The sequence below is a fragment of the Chelonoidis abingdonii genome, chromosome 6, assembly GCF_003597395.2.
Source record: "Chelonoidis abingdonii isolate Lonesome George chromosome 6, CheloAbing_2.0, whole genome shotgun sequence".
NCBI lineage: Eukaryota > Metazoa > Chordata > Testudines > Testudinidae > Chelonoidis > Chelonoidis abingdonii.
This window is the reverse complement of record NC_133774.1, coordinates 25,300,213-25,324,983: the sequence shown is the minus strand read 5'-3', so window position 1 is coordinate 25,324,983 and position 24,771 is coordinate 25,300,213. Positions and strand designations below refer to the sequence as shown.

The 24,771-nt window shown below is 41.5% G+C and overlaps 1 protein-coding gene across 2 annotated transcripts; it reads left to right on the top strand.

Moving 5' to 3' along the window:
- The first annotated feature begins 665 nt into the window (after positions 1-665).
- C1QTNF3 (C1q and TNF related 3) lies at positions 666-24,523 on the top strand. Of its 2 annotated transcripts, none has more exons than XM_032763210.1 (6): positions 666-883; positions 7,058-7,169; positions 12,784-12,938; positions 16,811-16,940; positions 18,731-18,830; positions 22,023-24,523. In XM_032763210.1, the coding sequence occupies exons 1-6, from the start codon at positions 800-802 to the stop codon at positions 22,180-22,182; spliced, it is 741 nt and encodes a 246-aa protein (XP_032619101.1). In that variant the 5' UTR covers positions 666-799; the 3' UTR covers positions 22,183-24,523. The 2 variants fall into 2 exon arrangements, with proteins under 2 accessions (XP_032619101.1, XP_032619100.1); XM_032763209.1 differs by having other exon boundaries at positions 666-1,093.
- Positions 24,524-24,771: the final 248 nt, after the last annotated feature.

Sequence of the window (24,771 nt, the reverse complement as noted above, 5' to 3'; positions counted from 1 at the left end):
TTAGAAAAACACTGGAAACTCTAGGAGGGGGGAAATTGTCTGAGTTGGAAGTTGAAATTGAAAAATTGGGGCTCAGTGTGAACCTGAATTCAATGTAGTGTTGCAGACTTGTTTACCCAGTTGCTTTCCACTGTTGGTGAACTGACATAGGACGTTCTCTTTTTCTTTTATTAGTGAATGAAAAGCATATTCAGAAATAGTCATCAAGTCAAATCGTGTGCAAAAGGCTCTCTTGTACTTTGGTTTCCTAATTGCTCTTGGATGGTTTTTCTGACTGAGCTGACACAGTCATGTATGTGAGTTTCCTGGCAAATAAAGAAGATGACTGTGTCCGAAAGATATTTCAGAGTGTGAATTCATAGCCTATCCATGTCTAATCAAGCAATAGAAACTATTAGTCACATGTTCTCCTTTTCCATCACATTTCTTCACACTTAAATGAAAACATGTCCATCCCCATCCCCCAAAGTGTCACATTTTTACATGCCCCCAAATAGAAACCACAGGAGTCCGTTACATGTAGTGGCCATTTCCAGCATACAAATCAATTTTCGTTGTGGTGAATAATGCTTGGTTTGTTTAAGGAGGCATGATTGGTTTTGGATGAAGGATCCTGTCACTTTGGCATTTTCATGGTTTTATTTATTGCGCACAAACGTATAAAACTTGGTACTGGTCTAAGTGCCAAGCTTAACAGTGGAAATAGTGGAAAGGACCACATAACTACTGATGCAGTAAGCGGGCTTCTCCTTCTAAAAGACATTTTCCGGACTCTTGAGAAGTTGTTATTTTGAGTAACATGGGAGTGAAGAATTTCATCACCTGGCATCTGCTGGCTTTGTTTTTAATTCCATTTTGCCTGTGTCAAGATGAATACATGGAGGTGAGCAGAAGATCTAATAAAGCGGTGGCCAAAGTATTGCAAAGTCACCACCAGATTGGCCATAAAGGTTCCAGCAGCAGGGAAATTTTGAGACAGCGGAGTCAACTTATAGAGTCGACTATTGATGATGATAATAGCACTTCTACAGATCAAAAAGCCCAGAGACCAGAGGTAGATGATGTAGCACAGACTACCTCAGACAGAGTCCAGGTACTCTGAATTAATCTTCTAAGAACAACTTTGAAATCGGATTTTTTCTAAGATTATGAAATGATACATTTAAGTAAAGAGGTTTAGTAATGCTGCTTATTGGTCTGTATGCTACTAGGTTGATTCACAGAATCTTTTAATGAACCGGTAGAGGAAGCAGTGGGGTAGGGGCAGTGAGAACACAGCCAGCAGCCCACTGTTCTGGTGAATCTTTGATTCTATGCAATCAGATATGGTGAGATACAGTTTCTCGATTATTGCAGAATATTTTTTTCTAGTAGACTAAGATTTTATAATCTATTTAGGACATTGTTTGCATGTGAAGAGAAATTATGAAACTGGTTAACAGATGATATTCTGAAGGATACTGTTCAACTGGGAGAAAAAAATCCCAGTTTACTTGAAATGTATGTATAGAAAAAATTTATCCTTTTGAGCTTGAGAAAATCATTTAAAGCACTAGCGAATATTTGCAATGGATAGCCTCTAAGGTGGACTTTGTTTTGTTTTTAAATCCTGGCAGTAATACTGCATTTGAGACACAAGTAGGTATGATATAACATACTATTGTGTATTTGCTGCCCTTTTTCGTGGGAAAAAAAGAACTGGAATTAATGCTTCTTAAATTGACTGTAGAGTTTGCTTTTTATTAGGAATCTCTTATGCATTTTACGTAGCATTTTATATATTCTAGTTATTACCTCCGAGCAAAGGGAAAGTTACCTCACCTGGTCATATGTAAAATACTGCAATCCAGATTTTTTTTAAAAAAAAGGAAAAACGTTGAAGGGAACAAGATGAAGTTTTATTGAGCAGTAAACAAAATAGAAAGTTTTACATCTGCTCTGAGCTGGAGGTTTTGTCATCTACTATGTTTTATAGTCAGTAACAAAATGAAAGTTTTATTTCCCCTACTGAATGCAAATCATTGAGTCTTTACATTTCAGTTGACAGTATTATATAATTTTTTTCAGTCTCAACCCTGGATCCTGAATTTCCAAAAGCAGAAGGAGGTAGAAGTGGGATGGATAATAATTGTTTCATGACAAGTAGAAATGAGTTTTGATTTTAGGTAATTGTGAGGGGCTTAAGGAACTGAAGGAGATTGAGATATGGCAAAACATGACAATAAATTCAAAATACAGCAATGACATTTCCTACAGTTAAACGGTTACACAGAACAGCATATAAACTTCCTTTGTTACAGAACATTAAATTGAACTTCCGTACATAAACAGTATAATCAATGGGGGTATATTATAACGAGCCAGCTAGTGTTTGTGTGTTCCACTTCTTGCTATTGATGGAATACTACGCAACTGTATACCACAGACCCTATGCTGCTAATAATTAAAGAAGATTCTCCTTTAGCTCAAGAGCCAGTGACCTGTGCTTTAAGAATTGACTTTTAATTTATTTTTAGTAACATATAATTTAATACAAATTTGTTATTCTTAACAAAAAAGATCCAATTCAGCCCTCTGACATATAATACCATTGACGTCATTGGGGGCTGCATGTATATCCAAGGTTATTATTTGGCATCATGTATTTAGATGATCTTTACATTTACAGTAATGGAACTAATTATTAAGCAAGAGGGACTCAGCCAGTTGGCACAGAGTTGACTTGTCTGCAGGTCGTTCACATCCACCATTCCTGTGTCTGGAAAATAATCTCCCATGGGCAATGATGCAATCCCAATTGTTGGCTCACTTAAAACTAGATCAAAGACTAGCAAACGTGCAATAGGGGAAATTCAGCATGGAATGGCTGATTTAACATGTCTTTCCCATCACTAGAGACTATGCATTCTTAGGTGGAGAGGCACAAGCTGCTTTTGGGTTCACCCAATTTTGAGCTGCTCCAAGGATCAGTATGACCCGCAATGGAAAGCAGAACAGCCAGCAGCTGTTTTCCTTTGAGCTGCTTTGCCACCTGCAACAGCTGAGAATCTCTGTAGCTGCATATGCCTTGCGGATGTCTTGCCCCTAGAATGCCCCCTATGTGTCCAGCTGTTTCATTCAATGACAATGCCAGGAGAATTCATCCCCCAGATGTCTAAAGAGCTTGTGAGGTGACAAAGAGGGGCCAAAGAGAATAGGCAAGCCCCTCCCTATGCCGAATTTTCCACACTGCTGATAACATATGAGCTGCGTAGCATGATTTCCTCAAGCCCTGTAGCTGACAATATGTATGGAACAGATATAGATACAATCTTCTTTCTGTTGCTACTTGATATAATTGGAGTGCACCTCGACATACTGGTTTTTTGCTTGTGTTTTTGGTGGTTTATTTATTTAGTTTATTTTGCCAGATGAGGTGAATCTAGAAGGAGCCGGAAGGACTTCCATGCCCTTTTATAATGGGGTGTGCTGGCCCTTTAAGCCTAACAAGGGGCAGAAGACCCCATTCTAGTGATGGGGGTGTGAGCACAGGCTCAGGAACTGGCCAAAATTGGAGGAGAGGAGGTGATCCTGGGGAATTAGCAGAGGATTGGAAAGATCCCAAGACACTTACTTTAAGGGCTTGGCATCAGGAGCCCTGCTGCACAGGGTGGGGCAGGGCTCCTCTCCCTCCTGGCCAATCAGGAGGAGTTCTCAGAAGGAGAGGCATATATATGCCTCCTTCCCTCTCAGAACAGGACGTGTGCTAACAGAGGAAGGAAGGCAGACCCAGGAGGCTAAGCTTCTGCTGGAAAGAATAAAAGCTCCATAATCGGCAGGAGCATTGGATTTGGGTACAAGCTATGGGGTTGCTATGATGGATCTTCTGTTTTGGACACTGAGGACTATCCTGAATTACTTTGGGCTGCTGACCCATTTTCAGAGCTGATGATTATCCTGAAAAAGACTATATGGGGCTCCCAAAGCACTCTTAAGAGAGTGGAGAGATGGAGGGTGCTTCAGAAACACCTCTGGCTACAAGAGGGAGCCAGGTGAAAGTTCTCCCTGCCCCACCCATGTACACCAGTTTGTCCCCCTTCTTATTCAGAACAGGACCCATGGTGGCAGGTATTTATTTAACTTCTTGTTTTGGATAGAGTAAAATAAAACCTTAACGAAAGCCAGAAAGAAATGGAAAAAGGTCTGTCTCCAGTTATAATTGGTCCACAAGTTCAAATTAGAGGAATTTTATTGACTATTTAGCGGCCTCCTAAACTGATAGATTTCCTAGCTGTCAATCTAAGAAAACTCAGGAGTATAATGTTCAGAGATCTAGCAAATATCTTCATTCTAATCTCTTGTCTGTCCCTGGAAATCTGTGTGACAGGTGATTTTCACAAGCTACTGAATTTAATTTTAGGAAAAAATTCCACAGGTTTGCTTTGCAATAGAATTTATAAGAACTTTGACAAATGGGTCTCAATGAATCTTCAGATCCCATTTCTAGGGTTAGAGAAAGTAGCTTTATTCATCATTCACATTTAAGTCTGATATCCCCAGATTTTTACTTTAAAACATTTTCATTTACACAGAGCTCTGTGTTTCCTCTGGTTAAGAAAACCTAACCTGAAAATTCTTTGTTTTGGGAGCATTGAATATTAACAGATTTTTCACTCCTTTGTCAAAAGATTTTTAAGTCTAATAGGACAAATCTTAGATCAGAACTTGCCCAAGTACTCCACTGAAGTCAACAGGACAACTTTTAAGTCAGCATAGCAGGGTTTGGCCCACTTTAAATGTAATGTCCTGTTCAATTCTCTGAGAGACAATTATGTTGCATGAGGATATCAGCAGTCTACTATCTCTCTTAAAGCTAGGGCCAGATCGCACACTTCCCTACAGAGCCCCGAGTCTGCAAGCAGCATCAGGAACCCCCCTAACTCCCAGCTCAAATTTAAAGCAACAGATTGCCATTTTAACAGTTTTCAGTACACCACAACTCTCTCTCTATTCCTTTCCTCTCAGCTTCTTCTCTCTACTTCTGTCCTAAGACACGAGGCACTCATGGAGTGCTGAAAATGTGACAGAAGTTAGTCACACCAGCCCCTTTTTTTCTCTAACCTTGCTCTCTTTATCCTCTTCTCTACCCTGCCTTGTCCTTCTCAGGTATTTTCCATATTTCAGTCCTATTGATTAAAATGATATGAGTTAGCCAATGACTCAGCGGTTTGTGGACTAGAACCAGGAAAACTTACAGCCATAATTCGAAATGGCTCAGGAAGTTTTATTTATCTATAGAGAAACCACCATTTGCAGTATTGAAATGGAACCACCTCTTGCATGGCCATAGCAGAAGTTCAACACTGCACACTTACACGTAACTGTTGTTGACAGGAAGTGAAAAATACCATCTCCAGCTGAAACTGAAGAGAATTTAGGTAAACAGACTGTAGTGATTCAACTTAAATTTCAGATACTGGCTCTAACACAACTAGTCTTATAAAAAAGGCCATAGAATCCTTAATGATTTCTAGTGTCAGAAGATCTTCAGATTCATATATCAGACAGCATCTTGCCTGCCCCCTGGCTCAATGCTAAGGGTTGGTTCTGAACTGGGTCAGAGAGAAGTGTTCCACCTGCCAAAGAATCACTTCCTAAAGTACCTTTTTAAAAATTCTTTACGCTCTCCCATCTAAATATTGACAAGAAGAGAATTAATAACCAACCAGCCATATAGGAAAAACTAAGGATTCTGGTGACGTAAGTCAACTGAACCAAATTTGTGTTGTTTGTCACTTCAGTAACAGGATGGAATTTCTTTTAAAAAAAAATTCTGATAGACTAGCAGAGAGGTTAGTGTGTTGAGATTACAAATGAGTTATGCCCTATTTGGAACATCAGTGTCAAATGACAATGGTAATTGCCAGCTTTTTCTGCAGGTGGTTGGAGAATTATGTGATTTTCAAAGTCACTTATTGAAGAACCTGACATGAGTGGGTTGCCAAGTCCACCAATTATTAGTGGATATGGGCTTCTTTTTTCCAAGGCTGCTATTCTTTCAAGTTGCAGATTGTGGGTTTAGGGCTTATTTTCCAGAAAGAAAAAGGAGGAGGTCAACTTCAATGAACTCATCACAATCCTTGTAATTTTACTGAATCAATATGAATATTTATATGAGAACCCTTTGCAGTTACGAAATCTACGTCTGTGAATGTGAAGCCACTTGTGTATGCATAAAATAAATTGAAATTCCTTTGGGATGAAAAGCACTATAAAAATATACAATGTTATCAGACTTTCTTATATAATAAATGTTGCTACATATAATTCATGCTAAGTATTTCTTTACTGATACATCATCACACAATATGTTATTCATATGATGAGTGCAAGATTTCCATCATCTCACACACACACACACACCATAATAAAATGCCCCAAATGTGTTTTTCCATTTGAGGTTTAGATTTTCAGATGAGCCTGCGTACTCTTGCAAATGCCTGACTCACATACTTGCAACCCCTTATTTATGCAGGCACATCCACTTTTCATGCAGGAATTCGAGTTTGCACATGTGCACACAGTTTTGAAAATCCAGCCTCATATTGCTTCAGATTTAGCAGAGTCAGTTCTCCCCACTGAAGGCTAGGGCCCTGATTCTGCAGTTCTTTGCATGCAGGCTAGCATGCCTGCACCAAGAGCCACGTAAGTCTGAGCATTCATGCAGAAATTGTAGTTTGCCTGCATACAGCAAAATACATGATTGGAGACCAAGTTTAAAAGTTCTACCACTTTTTAGTTACTTGATCTTATTTATTTAAGAATATTTTTTCAAGTGGGGAAACTGATAGAAAAATGATGTTATAACTCAAGAACAACTGAAAAAAATTCAAAACCAACCTCTTTAGAGAGAGACCAGGCATGGAAGATTTCCGTCTCAAAGGAGAAATGTTCAGAAAGCTTATGAGCATGTACAAGCAGGGGGCTATAGTGGAGACCCTGCTACTAGGATGCAGATATATGTATAGCAAATACATTCTATAAATGGTTAATTTAAAACCTATGTTTTTGCACTCAGCCCCCTCCAAGTGGACCTCAACATCCAGACTGCAGTAGCTGCTGCCGTGGAGAGTTTGGATTTCGAGGCTATCAAGGGCCACCGGGACCTCCAGGGCCTGCTGGGATGCCAGGTAAAAGTGTCACTCCGATGGATTTCTGATCAGTCTGACTGCAGACTGTGAGTGTGAAAACCAGAGATTGGCCCAAGCAAGCAGCTGAGCTTGGATATGGATTTGGATCCAGATCCAAACTTTCCCATAAACTGCGTGGGGATTTAGAGTCAGGTTTTAGGTTCCAATCTAATCAAAACCAATTGCTAATAAAATTAGTGGATCCATCATTAATGAAAGTGATGTGTTTCTTATTGCTCTTAGGCCAAATTCTGCTCTTTGTTATCTGAGTGACACTTCCACTGAAATTAAGGGGATGTGCCCTATGGTGGATATTGCTTTTGTTTTCTTTGTTTTGCAAATGATGATTTGTAAATTTCCAGGACAGGAGCCATTTCTTCCCCAGATGTGCTGCAAACATTTACAGAGGAGACACACTTACACTCTATTCCCCCCTGGAAAACTCACTTTTGTTCTTTCTTTCTTGTCTTTTTTAATGTCAAATAAAAACCAGTTTGACAGCCAGCGTATGAATTCTCTTGGGCATAGAAAAACACAGCACTCTAGGAATGAGCAGAATTTGGTCCAGTGTTTGTATGTGTGTGGGTATGAAAAGAGAGGGAGATATATGGAAGGGGAAAAGGTGATCAGACAGTGGGTTTAGGTTTGCTTTAGCAATTATCTTCATTAAGATGATTTATAACACAATTGTGGTACGTATAGGATTGTGTTACAGTCTGGGTAGCCTGCCTCAATAGCCTGGCTTCTTTCTTTTTACTTACTCATTCACTACTTTCATTCTTTCTTTCTCTTTCTACACATTGCTGACAGTAACTCTGGTTCGGGTATCCCTATTAAATATTTCTTTAAACAGACTGTTGATATTCTGGTGGTAGCAGTTTCCAGTAACGGTGAGGTGTGTGTTGTATAAAGTGTTTAAATAAGCAGCTTTGGCTGGCAAAAATGTAAAAAATAACATGTTACTTTGAAATTTGTTGGCATTAGCCTGTTCTAAATAAGATTTATTATGTGAATCATCCATCAACCTTTACTCTACATAAATACTGTATAACTCTACAGACATAGGGGAACTGTCATGGTGAGGCTGTTCACACAAAAACATAACTTTGTATTTAGGGAAAGTAAAGTCATAAATATTTGGCAGCTTAGAAGATGGTACAATGTTTTGCATTATACCCCTCTCCCCCGCCCCACTAACCCCAAGAGTCAGTCAGTATACTGCAAATACGTAGGATTGTATTTTGCAATATGGACCTATTTATGCTCTCATCCAATGTGAAACTATAGCTTGGCCAATTTCAGTGCTGATTTATAATCACACCAGCTAGATCAGTGTCCTTGCATGATATTAGCACAGAATCTATTTGGCTCCTGTGGGGGTTGGACCTATATAGCTAAAAGAAGACTCTATAGCAGGGTATAGGCAACCTATGGCACGCGTGCCGAAGGCGGCATGCGAGCTGATTTTCAGTGGCACTCACACTGCCCGGGTCCTGGCCGCTGGTCCGTGGGGCTCTGCATTTTAATTTAATTTTAAATGAAGCTTCTTAAACATTTTAAAAACCTTATTTACTTTACATACAACAATAGTTTAGTTATAAATTATAGACTTATAGAAAGAGACCTTCTAAAAATGTTAAAATGTATTAATGGCAAGTGAAACCTTAAATCAGAGTGAATAAATGAAGACTCGGCACATCACTTCTGAAAGGTTGCTGACCCCTGCTCTATAGGGTCAGACTTAGTGTTGACTTACAATACATCCTATATGATCCTACCTGGAGTCACTGTATCTGTGCTGGTGTTTCACACAGCCTTATCCACTGTTATCACAGAACTACAAGCACAGAGATTTTATTATAAGATGCATAAATTAGTTACATTCATTGGAAAAGAACAGTCCGGTTGTTCGGGTGTTATAGTGGGACCTGGGAGAGCTAGGTTCCAGTCTCTGTTCCATCAGGCTTCCTTTGTGACCTTGGGCACATCACTTAGCTATTCTGTGTTTTAGTTCTCCAGATGTAGAATGGGGATACTAATATTTCCCTGCCTCACAGAGGTGTCATGAGGATAATTATACTAAAGATTGTGATTCACTCAGATAGTACAGCAGTGGTGTCCAAACTTTTGAGGGTCTTGCACCTCCCAGCCAGGGCCGAGAGTGAGACAGCAGCTTGTGGGAGCCTGGGAAAACACAGACAGGGTTAAGGGGACTGAGGCTGGGACCGCAGCTGGGGGTAGGTCTGGGGCCAGGAGTGGGGCCATAGCCAAGGGCCGACGCTGGGGATGAGTGTGGGAGCAGAGCTGCAGCTGGGCTGTGGTGGGGTCCAGCAGCCAGGCCCATAGCCTTGTGCAGCTCCGCTCCTGGCCTCACCCCCAGCCTCAGTCCCTGTCTGGGAACAGAGCTGCAGCCAGTGGCCAAGCCTAGAGGCTGGGATGGGGCTGGGGCCAGGGCCAGGTGCAAGGCTGGGAGCCAGGGATGTGGCTGGGGGTGGGACCAGAGCAGAGCTGTGGGGAGGGAGTGCCTCCGCCCCTTGTGGGAGCTGATGTGGGAGCTACCGTACACCCCGAACATTCCTCCATTCCCCCCTAAGGGGGTACATCCCACTGTTTGGGGACCTTTGTACTACAGCAGTGGGGCCATATAAGTATCTTACTGATGTTAAAGGGTAATGCTATATGCAGTGTTGTTGTAGCCATGTTCATCCCAGACTATAAGGGAGACAAGGTGGGTGATGTAATATCTTTTACAGGACCAACTTATGTTGGTGAGAGACAAGCTCTAGAGGCACACAGAGCTCTTCTTCAGGTCTGGGAAAGGGACTCAGAGTGTCACAGCTAAATACAAGGTGGAACAGATTGTTTAGCCTAAGTAGTTGGGGGTTGGGGGGAGGAGGAGGAGAGGGAAAAGGGGTGGTGGTTTAATCAGTTATAGATTATTGTAATAAACCATAAATTCAGCCCATGATTTTTAGTAGCTAGCACAATTATGAATTTAAGCTCCCAGGCTCATCATTTGAAGGTGGTGTGCGGGGATCATGAATGCTGGTCTACAGGGTTCTCAGAAGCTAGTAAGTTCCAACCTGCCAGCTAGCGATGTGCTAACAGGTGCCGGAATAGAAGCTGAACTCTGACAGAGGACTCCAGTCCTGGGATCTGATTAGTGGAACACATGTAGGTCTTGACTGGTTCATAGAATCATAGACTATCAGAGTTGGAAGGGGAGTGATCATGTCCCTCGATCTGCTGGCAGTGCTCCTACTTATATAGCCCAAAATGCTGTTAGCCTTCTTGGCAACAAGGGCACGCTGATTCATATCCAGCTTCTCGTCCGCTATAACCCCTAGGTCCTTTTCTGCAGAACTGCTGCCTAGCCATTCAGTCCCTAATCTGTAACAGTGCATAGGATTCTTCTGTTCTAAGTGCAGAACTTTGCACGTGTCCTTGTTGTACCTTATCACATTTCTTTTGGCCCAATCTTCTAATTTGTCTAGGCCCCTCTGTATCCTATCCCTACCCTCCAGCGTATCTACCACTCCAGTTTAGTGTCATCTGCAAACTTGCTGAGGATGCAGTGCACGCCATCCTCCAGATCATTAATGAAGATATTGAACAAAACCAGCCCCAGAACCAATCCTTGGGGCACTCCACTTGAAACCAGCTGCCAACTAGATATGGAGCCATTGATCACTACCCGTTGAGCCTGATGATCTAGCCAGTTTTCTATTCCCCTTATAGTCCTTTCATCCAATCCATACTGCTTTAACTTGCTGGCAAGAATACTGTGGGAGACTGTATCAAAAGCTTTGCTAAAGTCAAGTAATAACATGTCCACTGCTTTTCCCTCATCCACAGAGCCAGTTGTCTTGTCATAGTAGGCAATTAGGTTAATCAGGCATGACTTGCCCTTGATGAATCCATGTTGACTATTCCTGATCACTTTCCTTTGCTCTAAGTGCTTCGGAATTGATTCCTTGAGGACCTGCTCCATGATTTTTCCAGGGACTGAGGTGAGGCTGATGGGCCTGTAGTTCCCTGGCTCCTCCTCCTTCCCTTTTTTAAAGATGGGCACTACATTAGCCTTTTTCCAGGCATCCGGGACCTCTCTTGATCACCATGAGTTTCAAAGATAATGGTCAACGGCTCCGCAATCACATCCACCAACTCCCTTAGCACCCTTGGATGCAGCACATCTGGCCCCATGGACTTGTGCTCCTCCAGCTTTTCTAAATAGTCCTGAACCACTTCTTTCTCCACAGAGGGTTGGTCACCTCCTCCCCATGTTGTGTTGCCCAGTGCAGTAGTCTGAGAGCTGACCAGTTCGTGAACACAGAGGCAAAGAAAGCATTGAGTACATTAGTGACATAGGATGTGGAAAAAGCTAGGTTGCCTCCCTCATTCAGTAAGGAGCCCACAGTTTCCTTGACTTTCTTTTTGTTGCTATTCTATTTAAGCCAATGATAGGAACAGGAAGTTCTCCATGAACCTAGGTTTCCCCTGCCTACATCTGCTTCCCCAGCAATACCTGCTCCCACTGCCTGCCACTGACTTCCTGGTAGCCTGCCTCCTGACTGTCGGTTTTGCTATCTGGCCTGTCTTGGACTCTGACTTCCTGGTGTGTGATCTGGCCTGACTCCTGCTCTGACCATTAGGTTAGATTACCCATGTCACAATTGTGAGAGCAGGTTTCCTTTTAGGATGAGGATGGCGAGGTCAGATATAGAGTGATTGCTTTGTGGAAAGCGTTCATCCACAGATACGGTGCTTTTGTCTTGCTTTCTTGTCAGTTGCCATAGATGGTTGCTCAGTAAACCAGCAATTTCTCAAGTAAATATTGGGAAGTGTAGGATATTATTACAAATAGCAGTTACTGTGTATGTAACGGGGACTGTTATCATTTTTAAATTAAATCAGCGGAGTTTCATCTTGGATCCTTGGCCTTTTCCTACACTTACCTAAAGTAACGTAAGCAGCATTTTCAAACCTAATTAGTCAACCATAGACTGAAACATAGACAGAATTGGCTGCATTAGCTGGCCTGTGAAAAACTCCCCGAAGACTGTCTAATTCTTTGCCCAAATCACTTTTGATTGTGCAGATGCATTAGAAGGCTATTAAGCTGTTTTTCGGGGTTACTTTGAGGAAGAACACAGTCGTTCAAACAGTGAGCCTTTATTCAAAGGGAAAATCCAAACAAATCCAAACTGTTCAGTGGACTCAGCTACCAAACCACCTTTACTTTTAACAGCCCTGCAACACTCTGTTCCCTAGCAGTCCTCAGGTCCTCTACTATTAGGAGCTAACACTAAAATCAAGCAATGGCCTGAGAAGTCTCCATTTCATACACCAGCACCTAGGTCACATGATCCTTATTCCTTAAAGGTATTTGCACTTCCTTTTTTCAAGTCCTCCGCCAAAATCCTAAAATCTCTTAAATCCGGCAGGTTAGCCCCATAGCCATTTTTTATTCCTTGGTATCTAAACGTGGGTCTCATTATGCTGAAAAGAGGTTTTGTTATAGAGCAGGGGTGGGAAGGGAAGCACCTTGTCACAGATATGATTTGAGAGACCGAGAGATTATTTGAACTGACCAGAAAGCTTTGATTGTTTAAAGGAAATCATGGGAACAATGGAAATAATGGAGCACCTGGCAATGAAGGAGCCAAAGGTGACAAAGGAGACAAAGGGGATTTGGGACCAAGGGGAGACCGTGGCCATCACGGACCAAAAGGAGAGAAGGGTTACCCTGGGATTCCACCGGAGCTTCAGGTACAAAGTCTTTAGCATGTGTTTTACAGCATAGCTTTCGTTCCCCTCTCAAAGACAGCACCCAATGACCACAGTACATTTATAGATCAAGCCCACTTGTAACTGAACAACAAGAAGTATGGTGTGATATACACGCTATTTCTCATTATTAAGAAACCTGTCCTGCAAGTATTGCCAGAGTCATCCTGAAAAAGTGTTGCCAGGTCGTGATCTATCTTTATTGTAAAAAGTAAACAGAGATATGCCTTTTGGACAGACGATAAACCCCTCCAACTGGAATACCTGTTTATTGCCAGTTTTCAGGTAATGTGCACATGCTAAAAGAACAGTAAATGACACAATCACATTTTTATTAACATGCAACAAATACATATTGGTGCACTTTCTGGTTCATATTAAAAAAAAGCAATCAAAACAAGAGGCACCAGGGTCCAGACTTTTACAGTTATTTAGGTGGCTAATCCAGTCAGTGTTTCAAGGCATAAGGGACAGATATTTAAAGGCCTAAAGATGCAGTTATGACTCTAATGGGATTATCAAAAGCATCTAGGCGCTTCTGAAAATCCCACTAAGCACCTATCGGCATCTTTAGGCACCTAACTAGTCCTAAAATTTGGCCTACGTGACTTAGGGCTTGTCTACATTTACATTTTAAAGCGCTGTAACTTGCTGACTCAGGGGGGTGAAAAATCAACCCCCTGAGCACAGCAAGTCTGACCATTTTAAAGCGCTAGTGTAAATAAGCTCCGAGCGCTGGGAGCCACACTCCCAGCACTCGCAGCTAATCCCCTCGTGGAGGTGGATTATCAGGAGCGTTGGGACCACACTCGCGCTTCAAAGCGCTGCCTAGGGAGCATTCCCACGACAGTGCTTTGAAGTTTCCAGTGTTGCCATGCCCTTAAAGGGCTAAGTTAATTTTCAAAAGTGCCTTAGGAGCCAGGGGCGGCTCCAGGCCCCAGCACGCCAAGCGCATGCTTGGGGCGGCACACTGCAGGGGGCGCTCTGCCGGTTGCCGGGAGGGCAGTAGGCGGCTCCGGTGGACCTCCCGCAGGCACACCTGTGGAGGGTCCACTGGTCCCGCAGCATGCCTGCGGGAGGTCCACCAAAGCTGCGGGACCAGCGGACCACGGGACCAGCGGACCCTCCGCAGGCACGCCTGCGGGAGGTCCATCAGAGCCACCTGCCGCCCTCCCGGCAACCGGCAGAGCCCCCCGCGGTTTGCCGCCCTGCTTGGGGCGACGAAATGTCTAGAGCCACCCCTGTTAGGAGCTTGAGGGCTTGTGTATATAAAGAAGTGGCACGTGACAAGTTGAGGGGTAAACAACGGACCACCATGCCCTGCACTAACTGTGTGGACTCCTGGAGTAGATCAAAGTGCACTAGGAAACTTTTAGAGTGCAGTAGCAGAGTCCACACACATAGTGGATGGCATGCTAGTCACTGTAGATTTACTCCTCAGCTTGCTGCACACTAACTGACCGTCTAAACAAGCCCTAAGTCTTGCTGAAAGTCAATGGGCCTTGGGGGCATAAGTACTTAAGTCATTTTTGAAAATTGGCCATAGCCGTCTAAATCACCTCAGCCTTGCAGTGCTCAGAGGACCAATGCCAAAATTTCTTTAAAAATCTGGGCCTAAGTGCCTTAAGAGCATCCATCATCTATATGATCCAGTATCACCAACACTGTTTCCTGCAGCATGGCCAGCACAAGCCTGGTGCACCATTGAAGGGACTAAGTAGAATATACAAAAAGAACCTAGACGCAAACATTCCTTAACTTTTGGGGGGGGGAAAAGTAGTTTGAGTTTACAGACCCAAACTTTGTAATCTGGGCCCATCTTTAATTCAAAGTTATGGTTCCACAACAACCATAACTCAGTTACGTTTTTGCATATGCATAAAAGAAATGAAAATGAACAGCAAATACACCAGTACAAATTGCTACATATGTGCAGTGTGATGGCAATAACTTTTTAATTTCCTGTAATTAAATTCTCAGTCATAATGTTGCATCAAGATAGAGTTCTTATACTGAATAAAATGCAGCTTGAAAATGTTTCCAAAACTAATTGGCATTTATAATACAGCAAAATAGCTGGAGAATGCTTATAAAGATCATTAGCTGGGAGGGATTTTATGGTAGAATTATTTGAAAAACATCCTTCTAACAATTATTTTCCTTCTGGGTAATTTTCTAACTTTGAAGTTAGCTATCAGAACTGTTGCCAATGTATATGTTCTGGTGGTAATTGAAAACATTGCTGAATAACTAAATATCATGCCATCAGTTTTTAAGCAGAATTTCCCCATTGCTTGTAACAAATTGTTTTGCTTAAAAAGCATCAGCCCAATATAGCCTATAGTTTCTAAAACTAGATTATGCTTTGGAATGTTGGAGGGGTAGGGAGAGAAAGGGAAAATGTTCCCATGTATAAAGCTTTTAAAACCAGGACTATTTAAAAAGAGAATGAATCTATTTCTGATCTACTATGTTGAAACGAGACAAGGTGGATGAAAGGCATTATTCTTTACTTTTCTAGTTAGCTCCAGAAGAACAGATTAGAGCTGATTAGAATTTCAAATGGCATTTGGACAAAAATTAATCCATTGCATAAAATATCACTCTGTAACTACTTCACATCAACACATTAACTTAACTGAGTTCACTTTTACCAGCTTTCCTGTCTATCAAATGCGTGCGGGAAAAGAGAAATCAGCCCAAACTGAACCTCTTTGAATTTCTGGTGGGGGCTTAGGATTTCAGTCACTGGAGCTGAACCTACTCTGTGATTTTGATTCTGAAGGGGTCTTTTTTCTGGTTCTAATTCAGATGTTCTCATGAAAACAGCCTTTCCTATGAGACTTAATGCTAATAATAAATACTTAGCACTTATCTATATGTCTCAAAGCACTTCATAAAAGTTAAGTGTTTTGCCTAGCAAGTTTGTGGCCTTCTAGGACCCAGGTCTCCTGACCTCAGTCCTATTCCCTGTCCATGTCCCAAGCTGCCTTGAGATCACGGAAACTAAGAGATGGCCCATTTCCCTGCCTAGGCAAAATAGTCATTTTCTAGTATCTTGTCCAGCGTAGTTTGAAATGTCCCAAATGAGGGGACATCCACCACTTCCCTTAAAACATTCTTCCACATCCTAATATATCTCTCTGTCAAGAAGTTTCTCAATCTAAATTTCCCCTTTTTTTAGTTTCATCCCATGATGTTCATCCAAGCAGCCTGAGCTAGCATGGCAAAGGAAGCTGGAGCAGGTGGTAGAGGATGAAGAATGTTGAACCTTGGACAGTGCAGCTTGAGAGGCCCTAATCACATGGCCTCAGAATTGCTTAAGTCATTTCTGATTGGTAGCTGGAAAGACACAATAACATATTTGGAGTTTACTGAGCCTTATTTACAGCTAACATTGAGTTAAAAGCAGTAACTGAATTAAATGGGTTTGAGGTACCTACGCAAGCCAATGTTATCATGTTTAAGCTAAAATACCATACATTACATTATAACTTTTCTATCATATCACTCTAAGCTTTTAAAGTAAAAGTGAAATCGAAAACTAAGGCCCTAACCTGCGAACATTTACCCATATGATGTGCTTAACTTTATATAGTTAATATATATGAATAGTTCCATTGAACACATGAATAGTTCCATTGAAGTTAAGGAGCCTAGTCCTCCTGCAATTTGATTCAATAGGAGTTTTGTTACTGGGGTTTAACGGCAGTTGGATTAGACCCTAAAAGAACATCTCTGTGAGGAAAATAAATATACTGCACATGTCAGAAAAAAGCCTGTAGATCGTGTTTTTATATTCATCCTTTTCCTGCCCATTAACCACTGGTTAAATCAGATGTATATTTTTATAGATTGCATTCATGGCTTCTATGGCAACCCATTTCAGCAATCAGAACAGTGGGATAATCTTCAGTAGTGTTGAAACCAATATTGGAAACTTCTTTGATGTTATGACTGGTAGATTTGGTGCCCCAGTGAAAGGTGAGTATTTATAAAGCAAACTAGTATAAATTTCTGTCTGAAAAAGTGTCAGTCAGATGTTGATTAAAAGAAAGATCTGGTCCCATTAAAATTAAAGGAAGTTTAGCTATTGACTTCACTGGGACTAGAATTTAACTTCAAGTACTCTTGGCTTTGCCTCAGTTTGGGGAAGTTAGGAGTTCAAGACAAAGTTGAGGGAACTTTAAGTAGTAATTTTTCAAATAGGAGCAACTATTATCTGTCTTCATTGTGGTTCAAATCTCTGAGGTGAGTTTTTAAAACATAACTTTGGAGTTTATACACGGGGGAAAATTTATCGCTGTAGAGACTGGTGATGTCCTTTTATCTACAGAACAAGTAGAGCATGGGAGGTGGCAGTACAAATTCTAGCACACTGTCCTGGCAAGGTGTGTCACCCCTGCTCTAGAGGGACAATTTTTAAGAATAAGTACATCATTTGCTCTCTGTGCCTGGTTCTCATTTGCACTGTGGCCTGGTCTACATACACAAGTTGTACTGCTTTAACTATACTTTAAAGTGGGCGCAAATCACATTTCCACTCACTGTAAACTCCTTTACACAGCCAGAGCTGCAAAAAGTGGCTGTAGCGTACATGAGAATCAAGCCCTCTGGACCTGTTTTTGTTCTGATCCTACAGACACTTATGCACATGTGTAACTTTACACATAACAGTGTCCCCTAGAGGTTAATGGAGCTAATCATGTGAGTGAAGTTATGCACCAACTTAACTGTTTACAGGATCAGATCCTTAATCCTTAACTTCTTATCTACAACCATACAGTGATGTCAGTCATAGTGGGTTCCTATAGATATCTGCCTCCCTTGCAAGTGGAAGGAGATCACATGTGCAAATCACAAGAATATGGGAATGAATATTAACTGATGATAGTGAGTCAGGAATTATTTCTGATGAAGGTATGATGAAGAATTTGAAATTACTTTGGGTCATTTTGCCACTTCCTTCAGATTACCGAGTGAAAACAAAATTCACTCTGCAGGACAGTATAGACATGGAATTTACCACCTACACTGATACATGGAAATCATGGCTAACTTTTCCATGTCAGGCCCAGGATTCTGCAGCAATGTCTGCCCAGGCTGAGAGCTCTGCCCAAACAGAACTCACAGCAGGATTGGGACCATAGTCTCTAAAGTGCCACATACAGTACTTTATTTTCCAGGCCATGTCGTTTATTATTGTGTTTTGTTATTTATATCAAAATAACACCCACAATATAACTAGATACTTTCCAACACAGAAAAAGATACAATCCTGGCCCTGAAGAGCTAACATCTAAAGAAGACAAAGGGTGAGCGAAAGGGACGCAGTGTACAAACAAAGTGATCAGGGTGATTAGTGCCGTGTGTCTACATTTTTTAAAACGTATGTTGTGGAGACTGTATTAAGAGGGGAAAGCAATGAGTTGATAGGAGAAAGGAAGCAGGAAAGAGAAGGGAATGGGGGAGGTCATTGGATTGGATGTTTTAGTCATTTCCTTCTCAGTCTGGGAGGGAAGGCTCTGCCATTTTTAAGTAAATGTATTTATTTGGAACTTGACTTCAGTGATCCTGTGCTCAGTGGAGAATCAGGTGACAGAATCAAATCTAGGTCTGGCTAAAGTCAAAGGGAAAACTCCCAGTGACTTCACTGAGGCCTGGGTTTGGCAAAATCTCCTCCTGTTTTTAACCAACAAACCCTTCTGCGGAATGTACCCTAGCACCTACCTATGTAAAACACACATGCATGTTGCGCATGATATCTTTTTCAGGGGTGTATTTCTTCACCTTCAGCATGATGAAACATGAGGATGTGGAGGAAGTGTACGTGTACCTCATGCACAATGGAAATACAGTTTTCAGTTTATATAGGTAAGTTGAGAGATGTGTGCTCTTCACCATGCTAGACAGATTTGCATGGATGTTGGTTCTTACTACACATTTTGGAGGGAATGTGATAGTATGAAACACGTCAGAAAAAAACAGCCTGTAGAACGTTTGCCTTCCTAGATTCATAGTTGTGTGTCATTACTAGAGATGTGCCTGAGACTAAAATTCAGTCTTGGTTAGAATTTCCCCACCATTGGGGAAGGAGCTAGTGATTTTGTCACATACACAGAGCCCTGGTAGAGTTCCTCTTTGGCTGGAAACTCCCCAGGCTGCTGTTTGGGGTCTACCTCACTGGGCCCCTAGTGCTTTAAGCCTCTTGAGTCTGAACAGAGTCCAGACAGTGCCCCTTCCTGGGGGAATCTAGCCTAATTCTTGGGGTGCAGTTCCTCTGTTTAGCACCCCCTCTGAGAGCAGAATCCCCAAAGTCCAGCTGCCTAACTCTTGGGACCAGTGGTGACCCCTCAGGCTTCATGTAGCACACCCACTTTCAGAAGGGCAGCCATGTGGGTGCGTTGGGTTTACAGTTTAACTCTTCAGGGGCACACGATAGCAAAAGCAAACACACACACACAGACTTTACACAGGATTCTAAACACCAATACTCTTTACTTAGCAGTATGGGGGATGGGGGAAGCCAAGCACATCTGTACTCATCTCCCTGCCTCAGAGGAGGCCTCACCAATTGTGGAGAGTTCTTTGGCCTTAGTGGAGTCCTTTGCTGTACTAGGATCCTTCTTCAGAAGCTCACGGATTCTCCTCAGGATCCTTTTCCTCAATATGGGTCAGTTAGTTTTCTCTCACTTTGTCTGGACTCTTATTTAAACAGCATACCCCTGGTACAAAAGCATGCTCCTCTCTCCTGCCCAAAGCTTTCTATATGTCTCTCTCTGAGTCCTCATGTTTATATGTCACCTACAAACACCTGGTTTCTTTATTCTGCTGAGGGATACTTTCCTGCTTCAGCCAAGCCCTTTGTTCAAGGCATTTCCACCAGAATAGGCAACCCCGAAGATTTAATGTCTGACTGTTGTCCCTGGTCTGGCAGAGACTGCTACAGTCCCTGTCTGCAAATCGTGAATTCCACAGCCAGAATTTATACATTGTACATAGATTCTCCAAATGGTCACAGTTTTGATCTGGGGTTTTGACCTAATGGTAACATACGGTGATAGATTAAAATAACAATATTCATCCCCAGTTGATTCTGATGCATGTATAGTACAGGCCATCTAAATGACAGCCTTACTGAATGTTACAATAAAGCAAGTCATACTAAAGACAGATGAAGTTTCAGCTGCAGTGCTATGGATTAGAAAGAAGGCTAAGTGCTGTACATAATGTCATTGTGTCACACGGTGGCTCGGTCACTGGTGTGCCACATTGCCTGGCCTCTTTCTTGGGCTCTTAACCACAAACACACATCAGCTTGTTACCCTTTCAGTATCTGTGTATTTGTTCTTCCCTTGCAAAGTATAACAGAGCATACTGCAGATTTATAGCAGAAGGAGACTTCCATGCAGCTTTTTCTCTTTAGCCCAGCCTCACCCTCTGAGCTTCCTCCTCCTTATATCCTCCCAATTACTGAGTCAGTTGCCTCATTAACCCAACTATTGCCACGCCAGGGTCAGTAATCCTCAGCTGAAACTGATTAATTGACTCTGCACCAACCTCAGTGACCAGGTGCTGTTAATCGTGTCCTGTCACACATTGCAGAGAATTTATCTCAGCTAATCAGGTTTTGAAGTTTTTATTTGACTCATGCGATCAGGAATCGTAAGCCCTTGGCTAAATCCAAAAGAACAGACTTTGAGCTCAGTCACTTGTTCATCATATGGTTCAGAATTTGTAGATAGCTGGATATGTGAGAAATCTGGGGATCCATTTGTGATGCTTCCCAAAGGTACCGAGGGTTGTGAGTCATCTTATTACCCCTCTACCTCCAGTGAGAAGATTTCCTTGTGCTGAACTGAATGTCAGCTCCCAGATACTGCCAGATTGTTAGCCACCCAAACAATCTCCTTGGGGCTCTGCCAGCCCTTACATTATCTTGCAGGTTAACAATAAGTGCACCTCAATCCTTAAGCCCTCTTTCCCTTGTAGCCACCCCTTTAACCACAGGACACTCACAGAAATTACCAGGTAAGCTGTCCCCAAAGGAACAGTGCACCCACCAGTTTAATTCAACTGAGGATCTGCTTCAGTATAACATAACAGCACTGAGACATACTTATAGTGAAAGCAATAAATTCTTTATTGTCATAAGTTTATTATCAAAGGCTAAGATTTAAGCAAGAGTGAGTGAAGATAATACAAACAGAGATGGTTACCTACAAAACAAAAACGTAAAATGTAAACCTGGATCGTCACATACCACTAGCTACCTGTCCAATGTAATGAAGTAATTTTCCTCCAAGATTAGTCCAGGGGTTGGCAACCTTTCAGAAGTGGTGTGCCGAGTCTTCATTTATTCACTCTAATTTAAGGTTTCACGTGCCAGTAATACATTTGAATGTTTTTCAGTCTCTTTCTATAATATATAACTAAACTATTGTTGTATGTAAAGTAAATAAGGTTTTTAAAATGTTTAAGAGGCTTCATTTAAAATTAAATTAAAATGCAGAGCCCCACGGACCGGTGGCCAGGACCCTGGCTGTGTAAGTGCCACTGAAAATCAGTTTGTGTGCCGCCTTTGGCACGCGTGCCATAGGTTGCCTACCCCTGGATTAGTCTTTTGCAGAACTAGCTGGTTTTCAGTCAAACCAGGATCCAAGCACTCATTAACCTTCTCTTCTCTTTCCAGACTTTCCTCAGTGAATGGGTGCCAAAATGTCACACTGCATTCTATTTATATTCTTCAAGGTTCATTTCTCCCCCTTCCCCCCAAAACAAATGCCAGTACCTCCCCTTTTCCCTGTTTACTCTGTGCGTAGATTTGGCTTTCATGGTGTTGGCCTACAGTGCTTAATTTACATAGCCAACTGCGAGACAATTGAATAAACGTCTTCTGTCTGACTCCAGTACCTGCCTGTCAACCCTGCCTTGATTTACAGTTTAAAACATAATACACTGAGCAAAACAATGTGTTTTTTAGGCTTAGCATTTTCTTTTAGGTGACTTACTTGACCATTGTTGACAAAAGAAAAGCTTAACTCTTCGTAAAATATTCATTTTTAGCTATGAATCAAAAGGAAAAGCTGACACATCAGGAAACAGTGCAGTGCTAAAACTTGCCAAGGGAGATGAAGTTTGGCTGCGAATGGGGAACGGAGCACTCCATGGAGATCATCAGCGTTTCTCCACCTTTGCTGGGTTTCTTCTTTTTGAAACAAAGTAAAAAATAAAAAAAGTGCACTTTTAGGCAGCTTTTTTTTCAAGTTGTTTTGGTTTTTTTCCTGGTCTGTGGCATAACATTTCAACATGGTAGGATCAGGAAAGCTTATCCTGATGCATTGTGTTAGTATTCATGTCTCAGAGGTGCTGAACGCATTGGGTAAATGACATAGATGCTATTTCTCTGAAGGTACATTGTCACCTGAGTTGCACTTAATGGACCATTACATGTTTCTGTTGGGGGAGCCAAAAAACAACCCCTCCCCCAATTAAAAAAAAAGTGGAAAAAAGGGAGAAAAGGTTTTACAGAAATGATTTAGAAAGTAGTTTGGGCAGTTTGACCCACATTTGGTGTATAGATAGATTTAGTTAGTATGTCTGGAACTGTACAATCCTTACTTCGTAGTCCTTTATTCATTCATTTATTCAGTCCTCCATGGAAACTGGCTGTGAATAACTGAGTTGGCTCAGCTTCAGGTGATAGGGGATTTAGAGGAACAGGCTATAGAAAAACTTTTACAAATAGAAAAAATGTGAAAAAAAAGGGTATTTAGGGATTCAGGTGATTGCCCCACCCTCTTGAACCTTTTTAAGATGATCTTGGTGACTTTAGTATAGTTTTCTAGTATGAATTTACCTGCTTCAGGAAAAAAATGCAATGGTCGGATTTCTTAGCTTAAGAGCAGCTCAAGGCAGAGGTTCTTTGGCCTATGTTATGCAGGAGGTAAGACTAGATCAGCAGTTCTCAACCAGGGGTCCAGTCAGGGCCCCCTGCGTGGCCACGAGCAGGTTTCTGGGCATCTGCCAAGCAGGGCCAGCATTAGACTCATTGGAGCCCAGGACAGAAAGCTGAAGCTGTGCTGTGCAGGGCTGAAGCCCAAGGCCCTAAGACTCACCATCCAGGGCTGAAGCAAAAGCCTGAGCAACTTAGCTTCAGGGGGTCCGCTGTGGTGTGGGGCCTCGGGCAGGTGCCCTGCTTGATACCCCCTAATGCCAGCCCTGGCTTTTATATGCAGAAAAACAGCTATTGTGGCACAGGTGGGCTGTGGAGTTTTTGTAGCATGCTGGGGAGACCTTCAGAGAGAAAAAGACTGAGAACCCCTAAATGATCATAATGGTCCTTTCTGGCCTTCTAATCTGTGAAACCTGGTAGAGCAGGGTACTAGATTTCAGGACGGGGCATATTGCCAGAGATGTCTGGAATGCACCATGAGCTGGAGAAGCAGGTATCTCATGGAGCTCTTAAAAGGATGTACATTTTAATACCCTCAAGTTTACTTACCATTTTCCTCACAGTCTTTTCTGGAAGTTATGCCTCAAGGATCCAGTATTTCAGGAAAGACATTGTGGTATGGCAAACAAGTAGCTACACTAGTATAGTATTTAGCTGATAAATTGAAACTTTAGCTGGTTTAGTAGACCTGGCCACACTAAGCCTGACTCTGGCCATTTTTGTTATTCCACAGTCTTCATAAACATTAACATTTGTCCTCCGTTCTTCAAGTTTGCATTACCTGAAATCCTGTGTTACCTTTAACTTTTATTTTAAAACTTACTAGCAGTTCCAAACGGGCTAACATAATAATGATGTCTGAATACATAGTTTTTCTGCATTTTCCAGCTCTTCTCCCACATTGATGAAAGGGTAAGCATCTTAACTGGTGATTTGCAATAGATGTAAGGCGCCACTAAAATATAGCAAGCAGGTGGGATTAGCATGAGTGTAAATTCTGAATCCTAGCAATATTTCTTAGAATAGGATAGTGATTGCCAATACCACTACAATAGATTAATGAATTTAAAATCTGACTTCTATATTTAAATATCCTTGTACTCATTCCTAGTCTATATAAACTGCCTTTTTAAAATGGGAAAATATTTTGATACTTGAACAATAAGATCGTCATGATTTTTATTTTTGTGCATCAGTGATAAAATATGGATTTTAATTAATTATCATCTAATAACTTTAGGTTTTGTCTGTGTATTTAGTGCAGTGTTGTACCAAGAAGAGTTTTCAGAATCTAAAACTATATTATTTTAAGATAGTATTTTGGTAATATTTTGGCATGCCTTAAAATTTAAAAAAATCATACCACAAAACCATATTAATCTTATTCTTTTGAAATAAGCATATTAGGCACATGTGACATATGGCTACATCCATTAACTCTCCAGGGATGAAAATCCTTTGTGTTTGCTGAAAATTCCATTTCTGGTTGTGTTAAGAACATTTGCTTACTTTGTTATACACACATTTACCTAATAAAGACTAATAGTCACAAAATTATAATAGATTATTTATATCTATATTTACTATGTTACATGAAAACAGCCTAAGTACATTAACCTTTAGGAGATAACATATATTCTCAGTACATTCTCCTAAGCATTCATTTAACTTGTGGACTGCACAAAGGCAGTGTTAAGGGTCAAGACAAATTTAAATACCCAATGCCTGATTCTCCATTACCCTGCATTCTGTACAGTTGTATACACCTGTGCAAAGTGAATGCACAACAGGTTTAAAACTATGGGTGTGATACTTATTTACATCAAAAAGAACAGGAATACTTGTGGCACCTTAGACACT

Bases quoted from the DNA above. Each gene is read 5' to 3' on its own strand.
- C1QTNF3 (XM_032763209.1), top strand. From the start codon at position 800: ATGGGAGTGAAGAATTTCATCACCTGGCATCTGCTGGCTTTGTTTTTA. The intron at 7,170-12,783 runs GTAAAAGTGTCA...GATTGTTTAAAG, and splicing joins AGGGCCTGCTGGGATGCCAG to GAAATCATGGGAACAATGGA. The intron at 12,939-16,810 runs GTACAAAGTCTT...ATATTTTTATAG, and splicing joins GGATTCCACCGGAGCTTCAG to ATTGCATTCATGGCTTCTAT.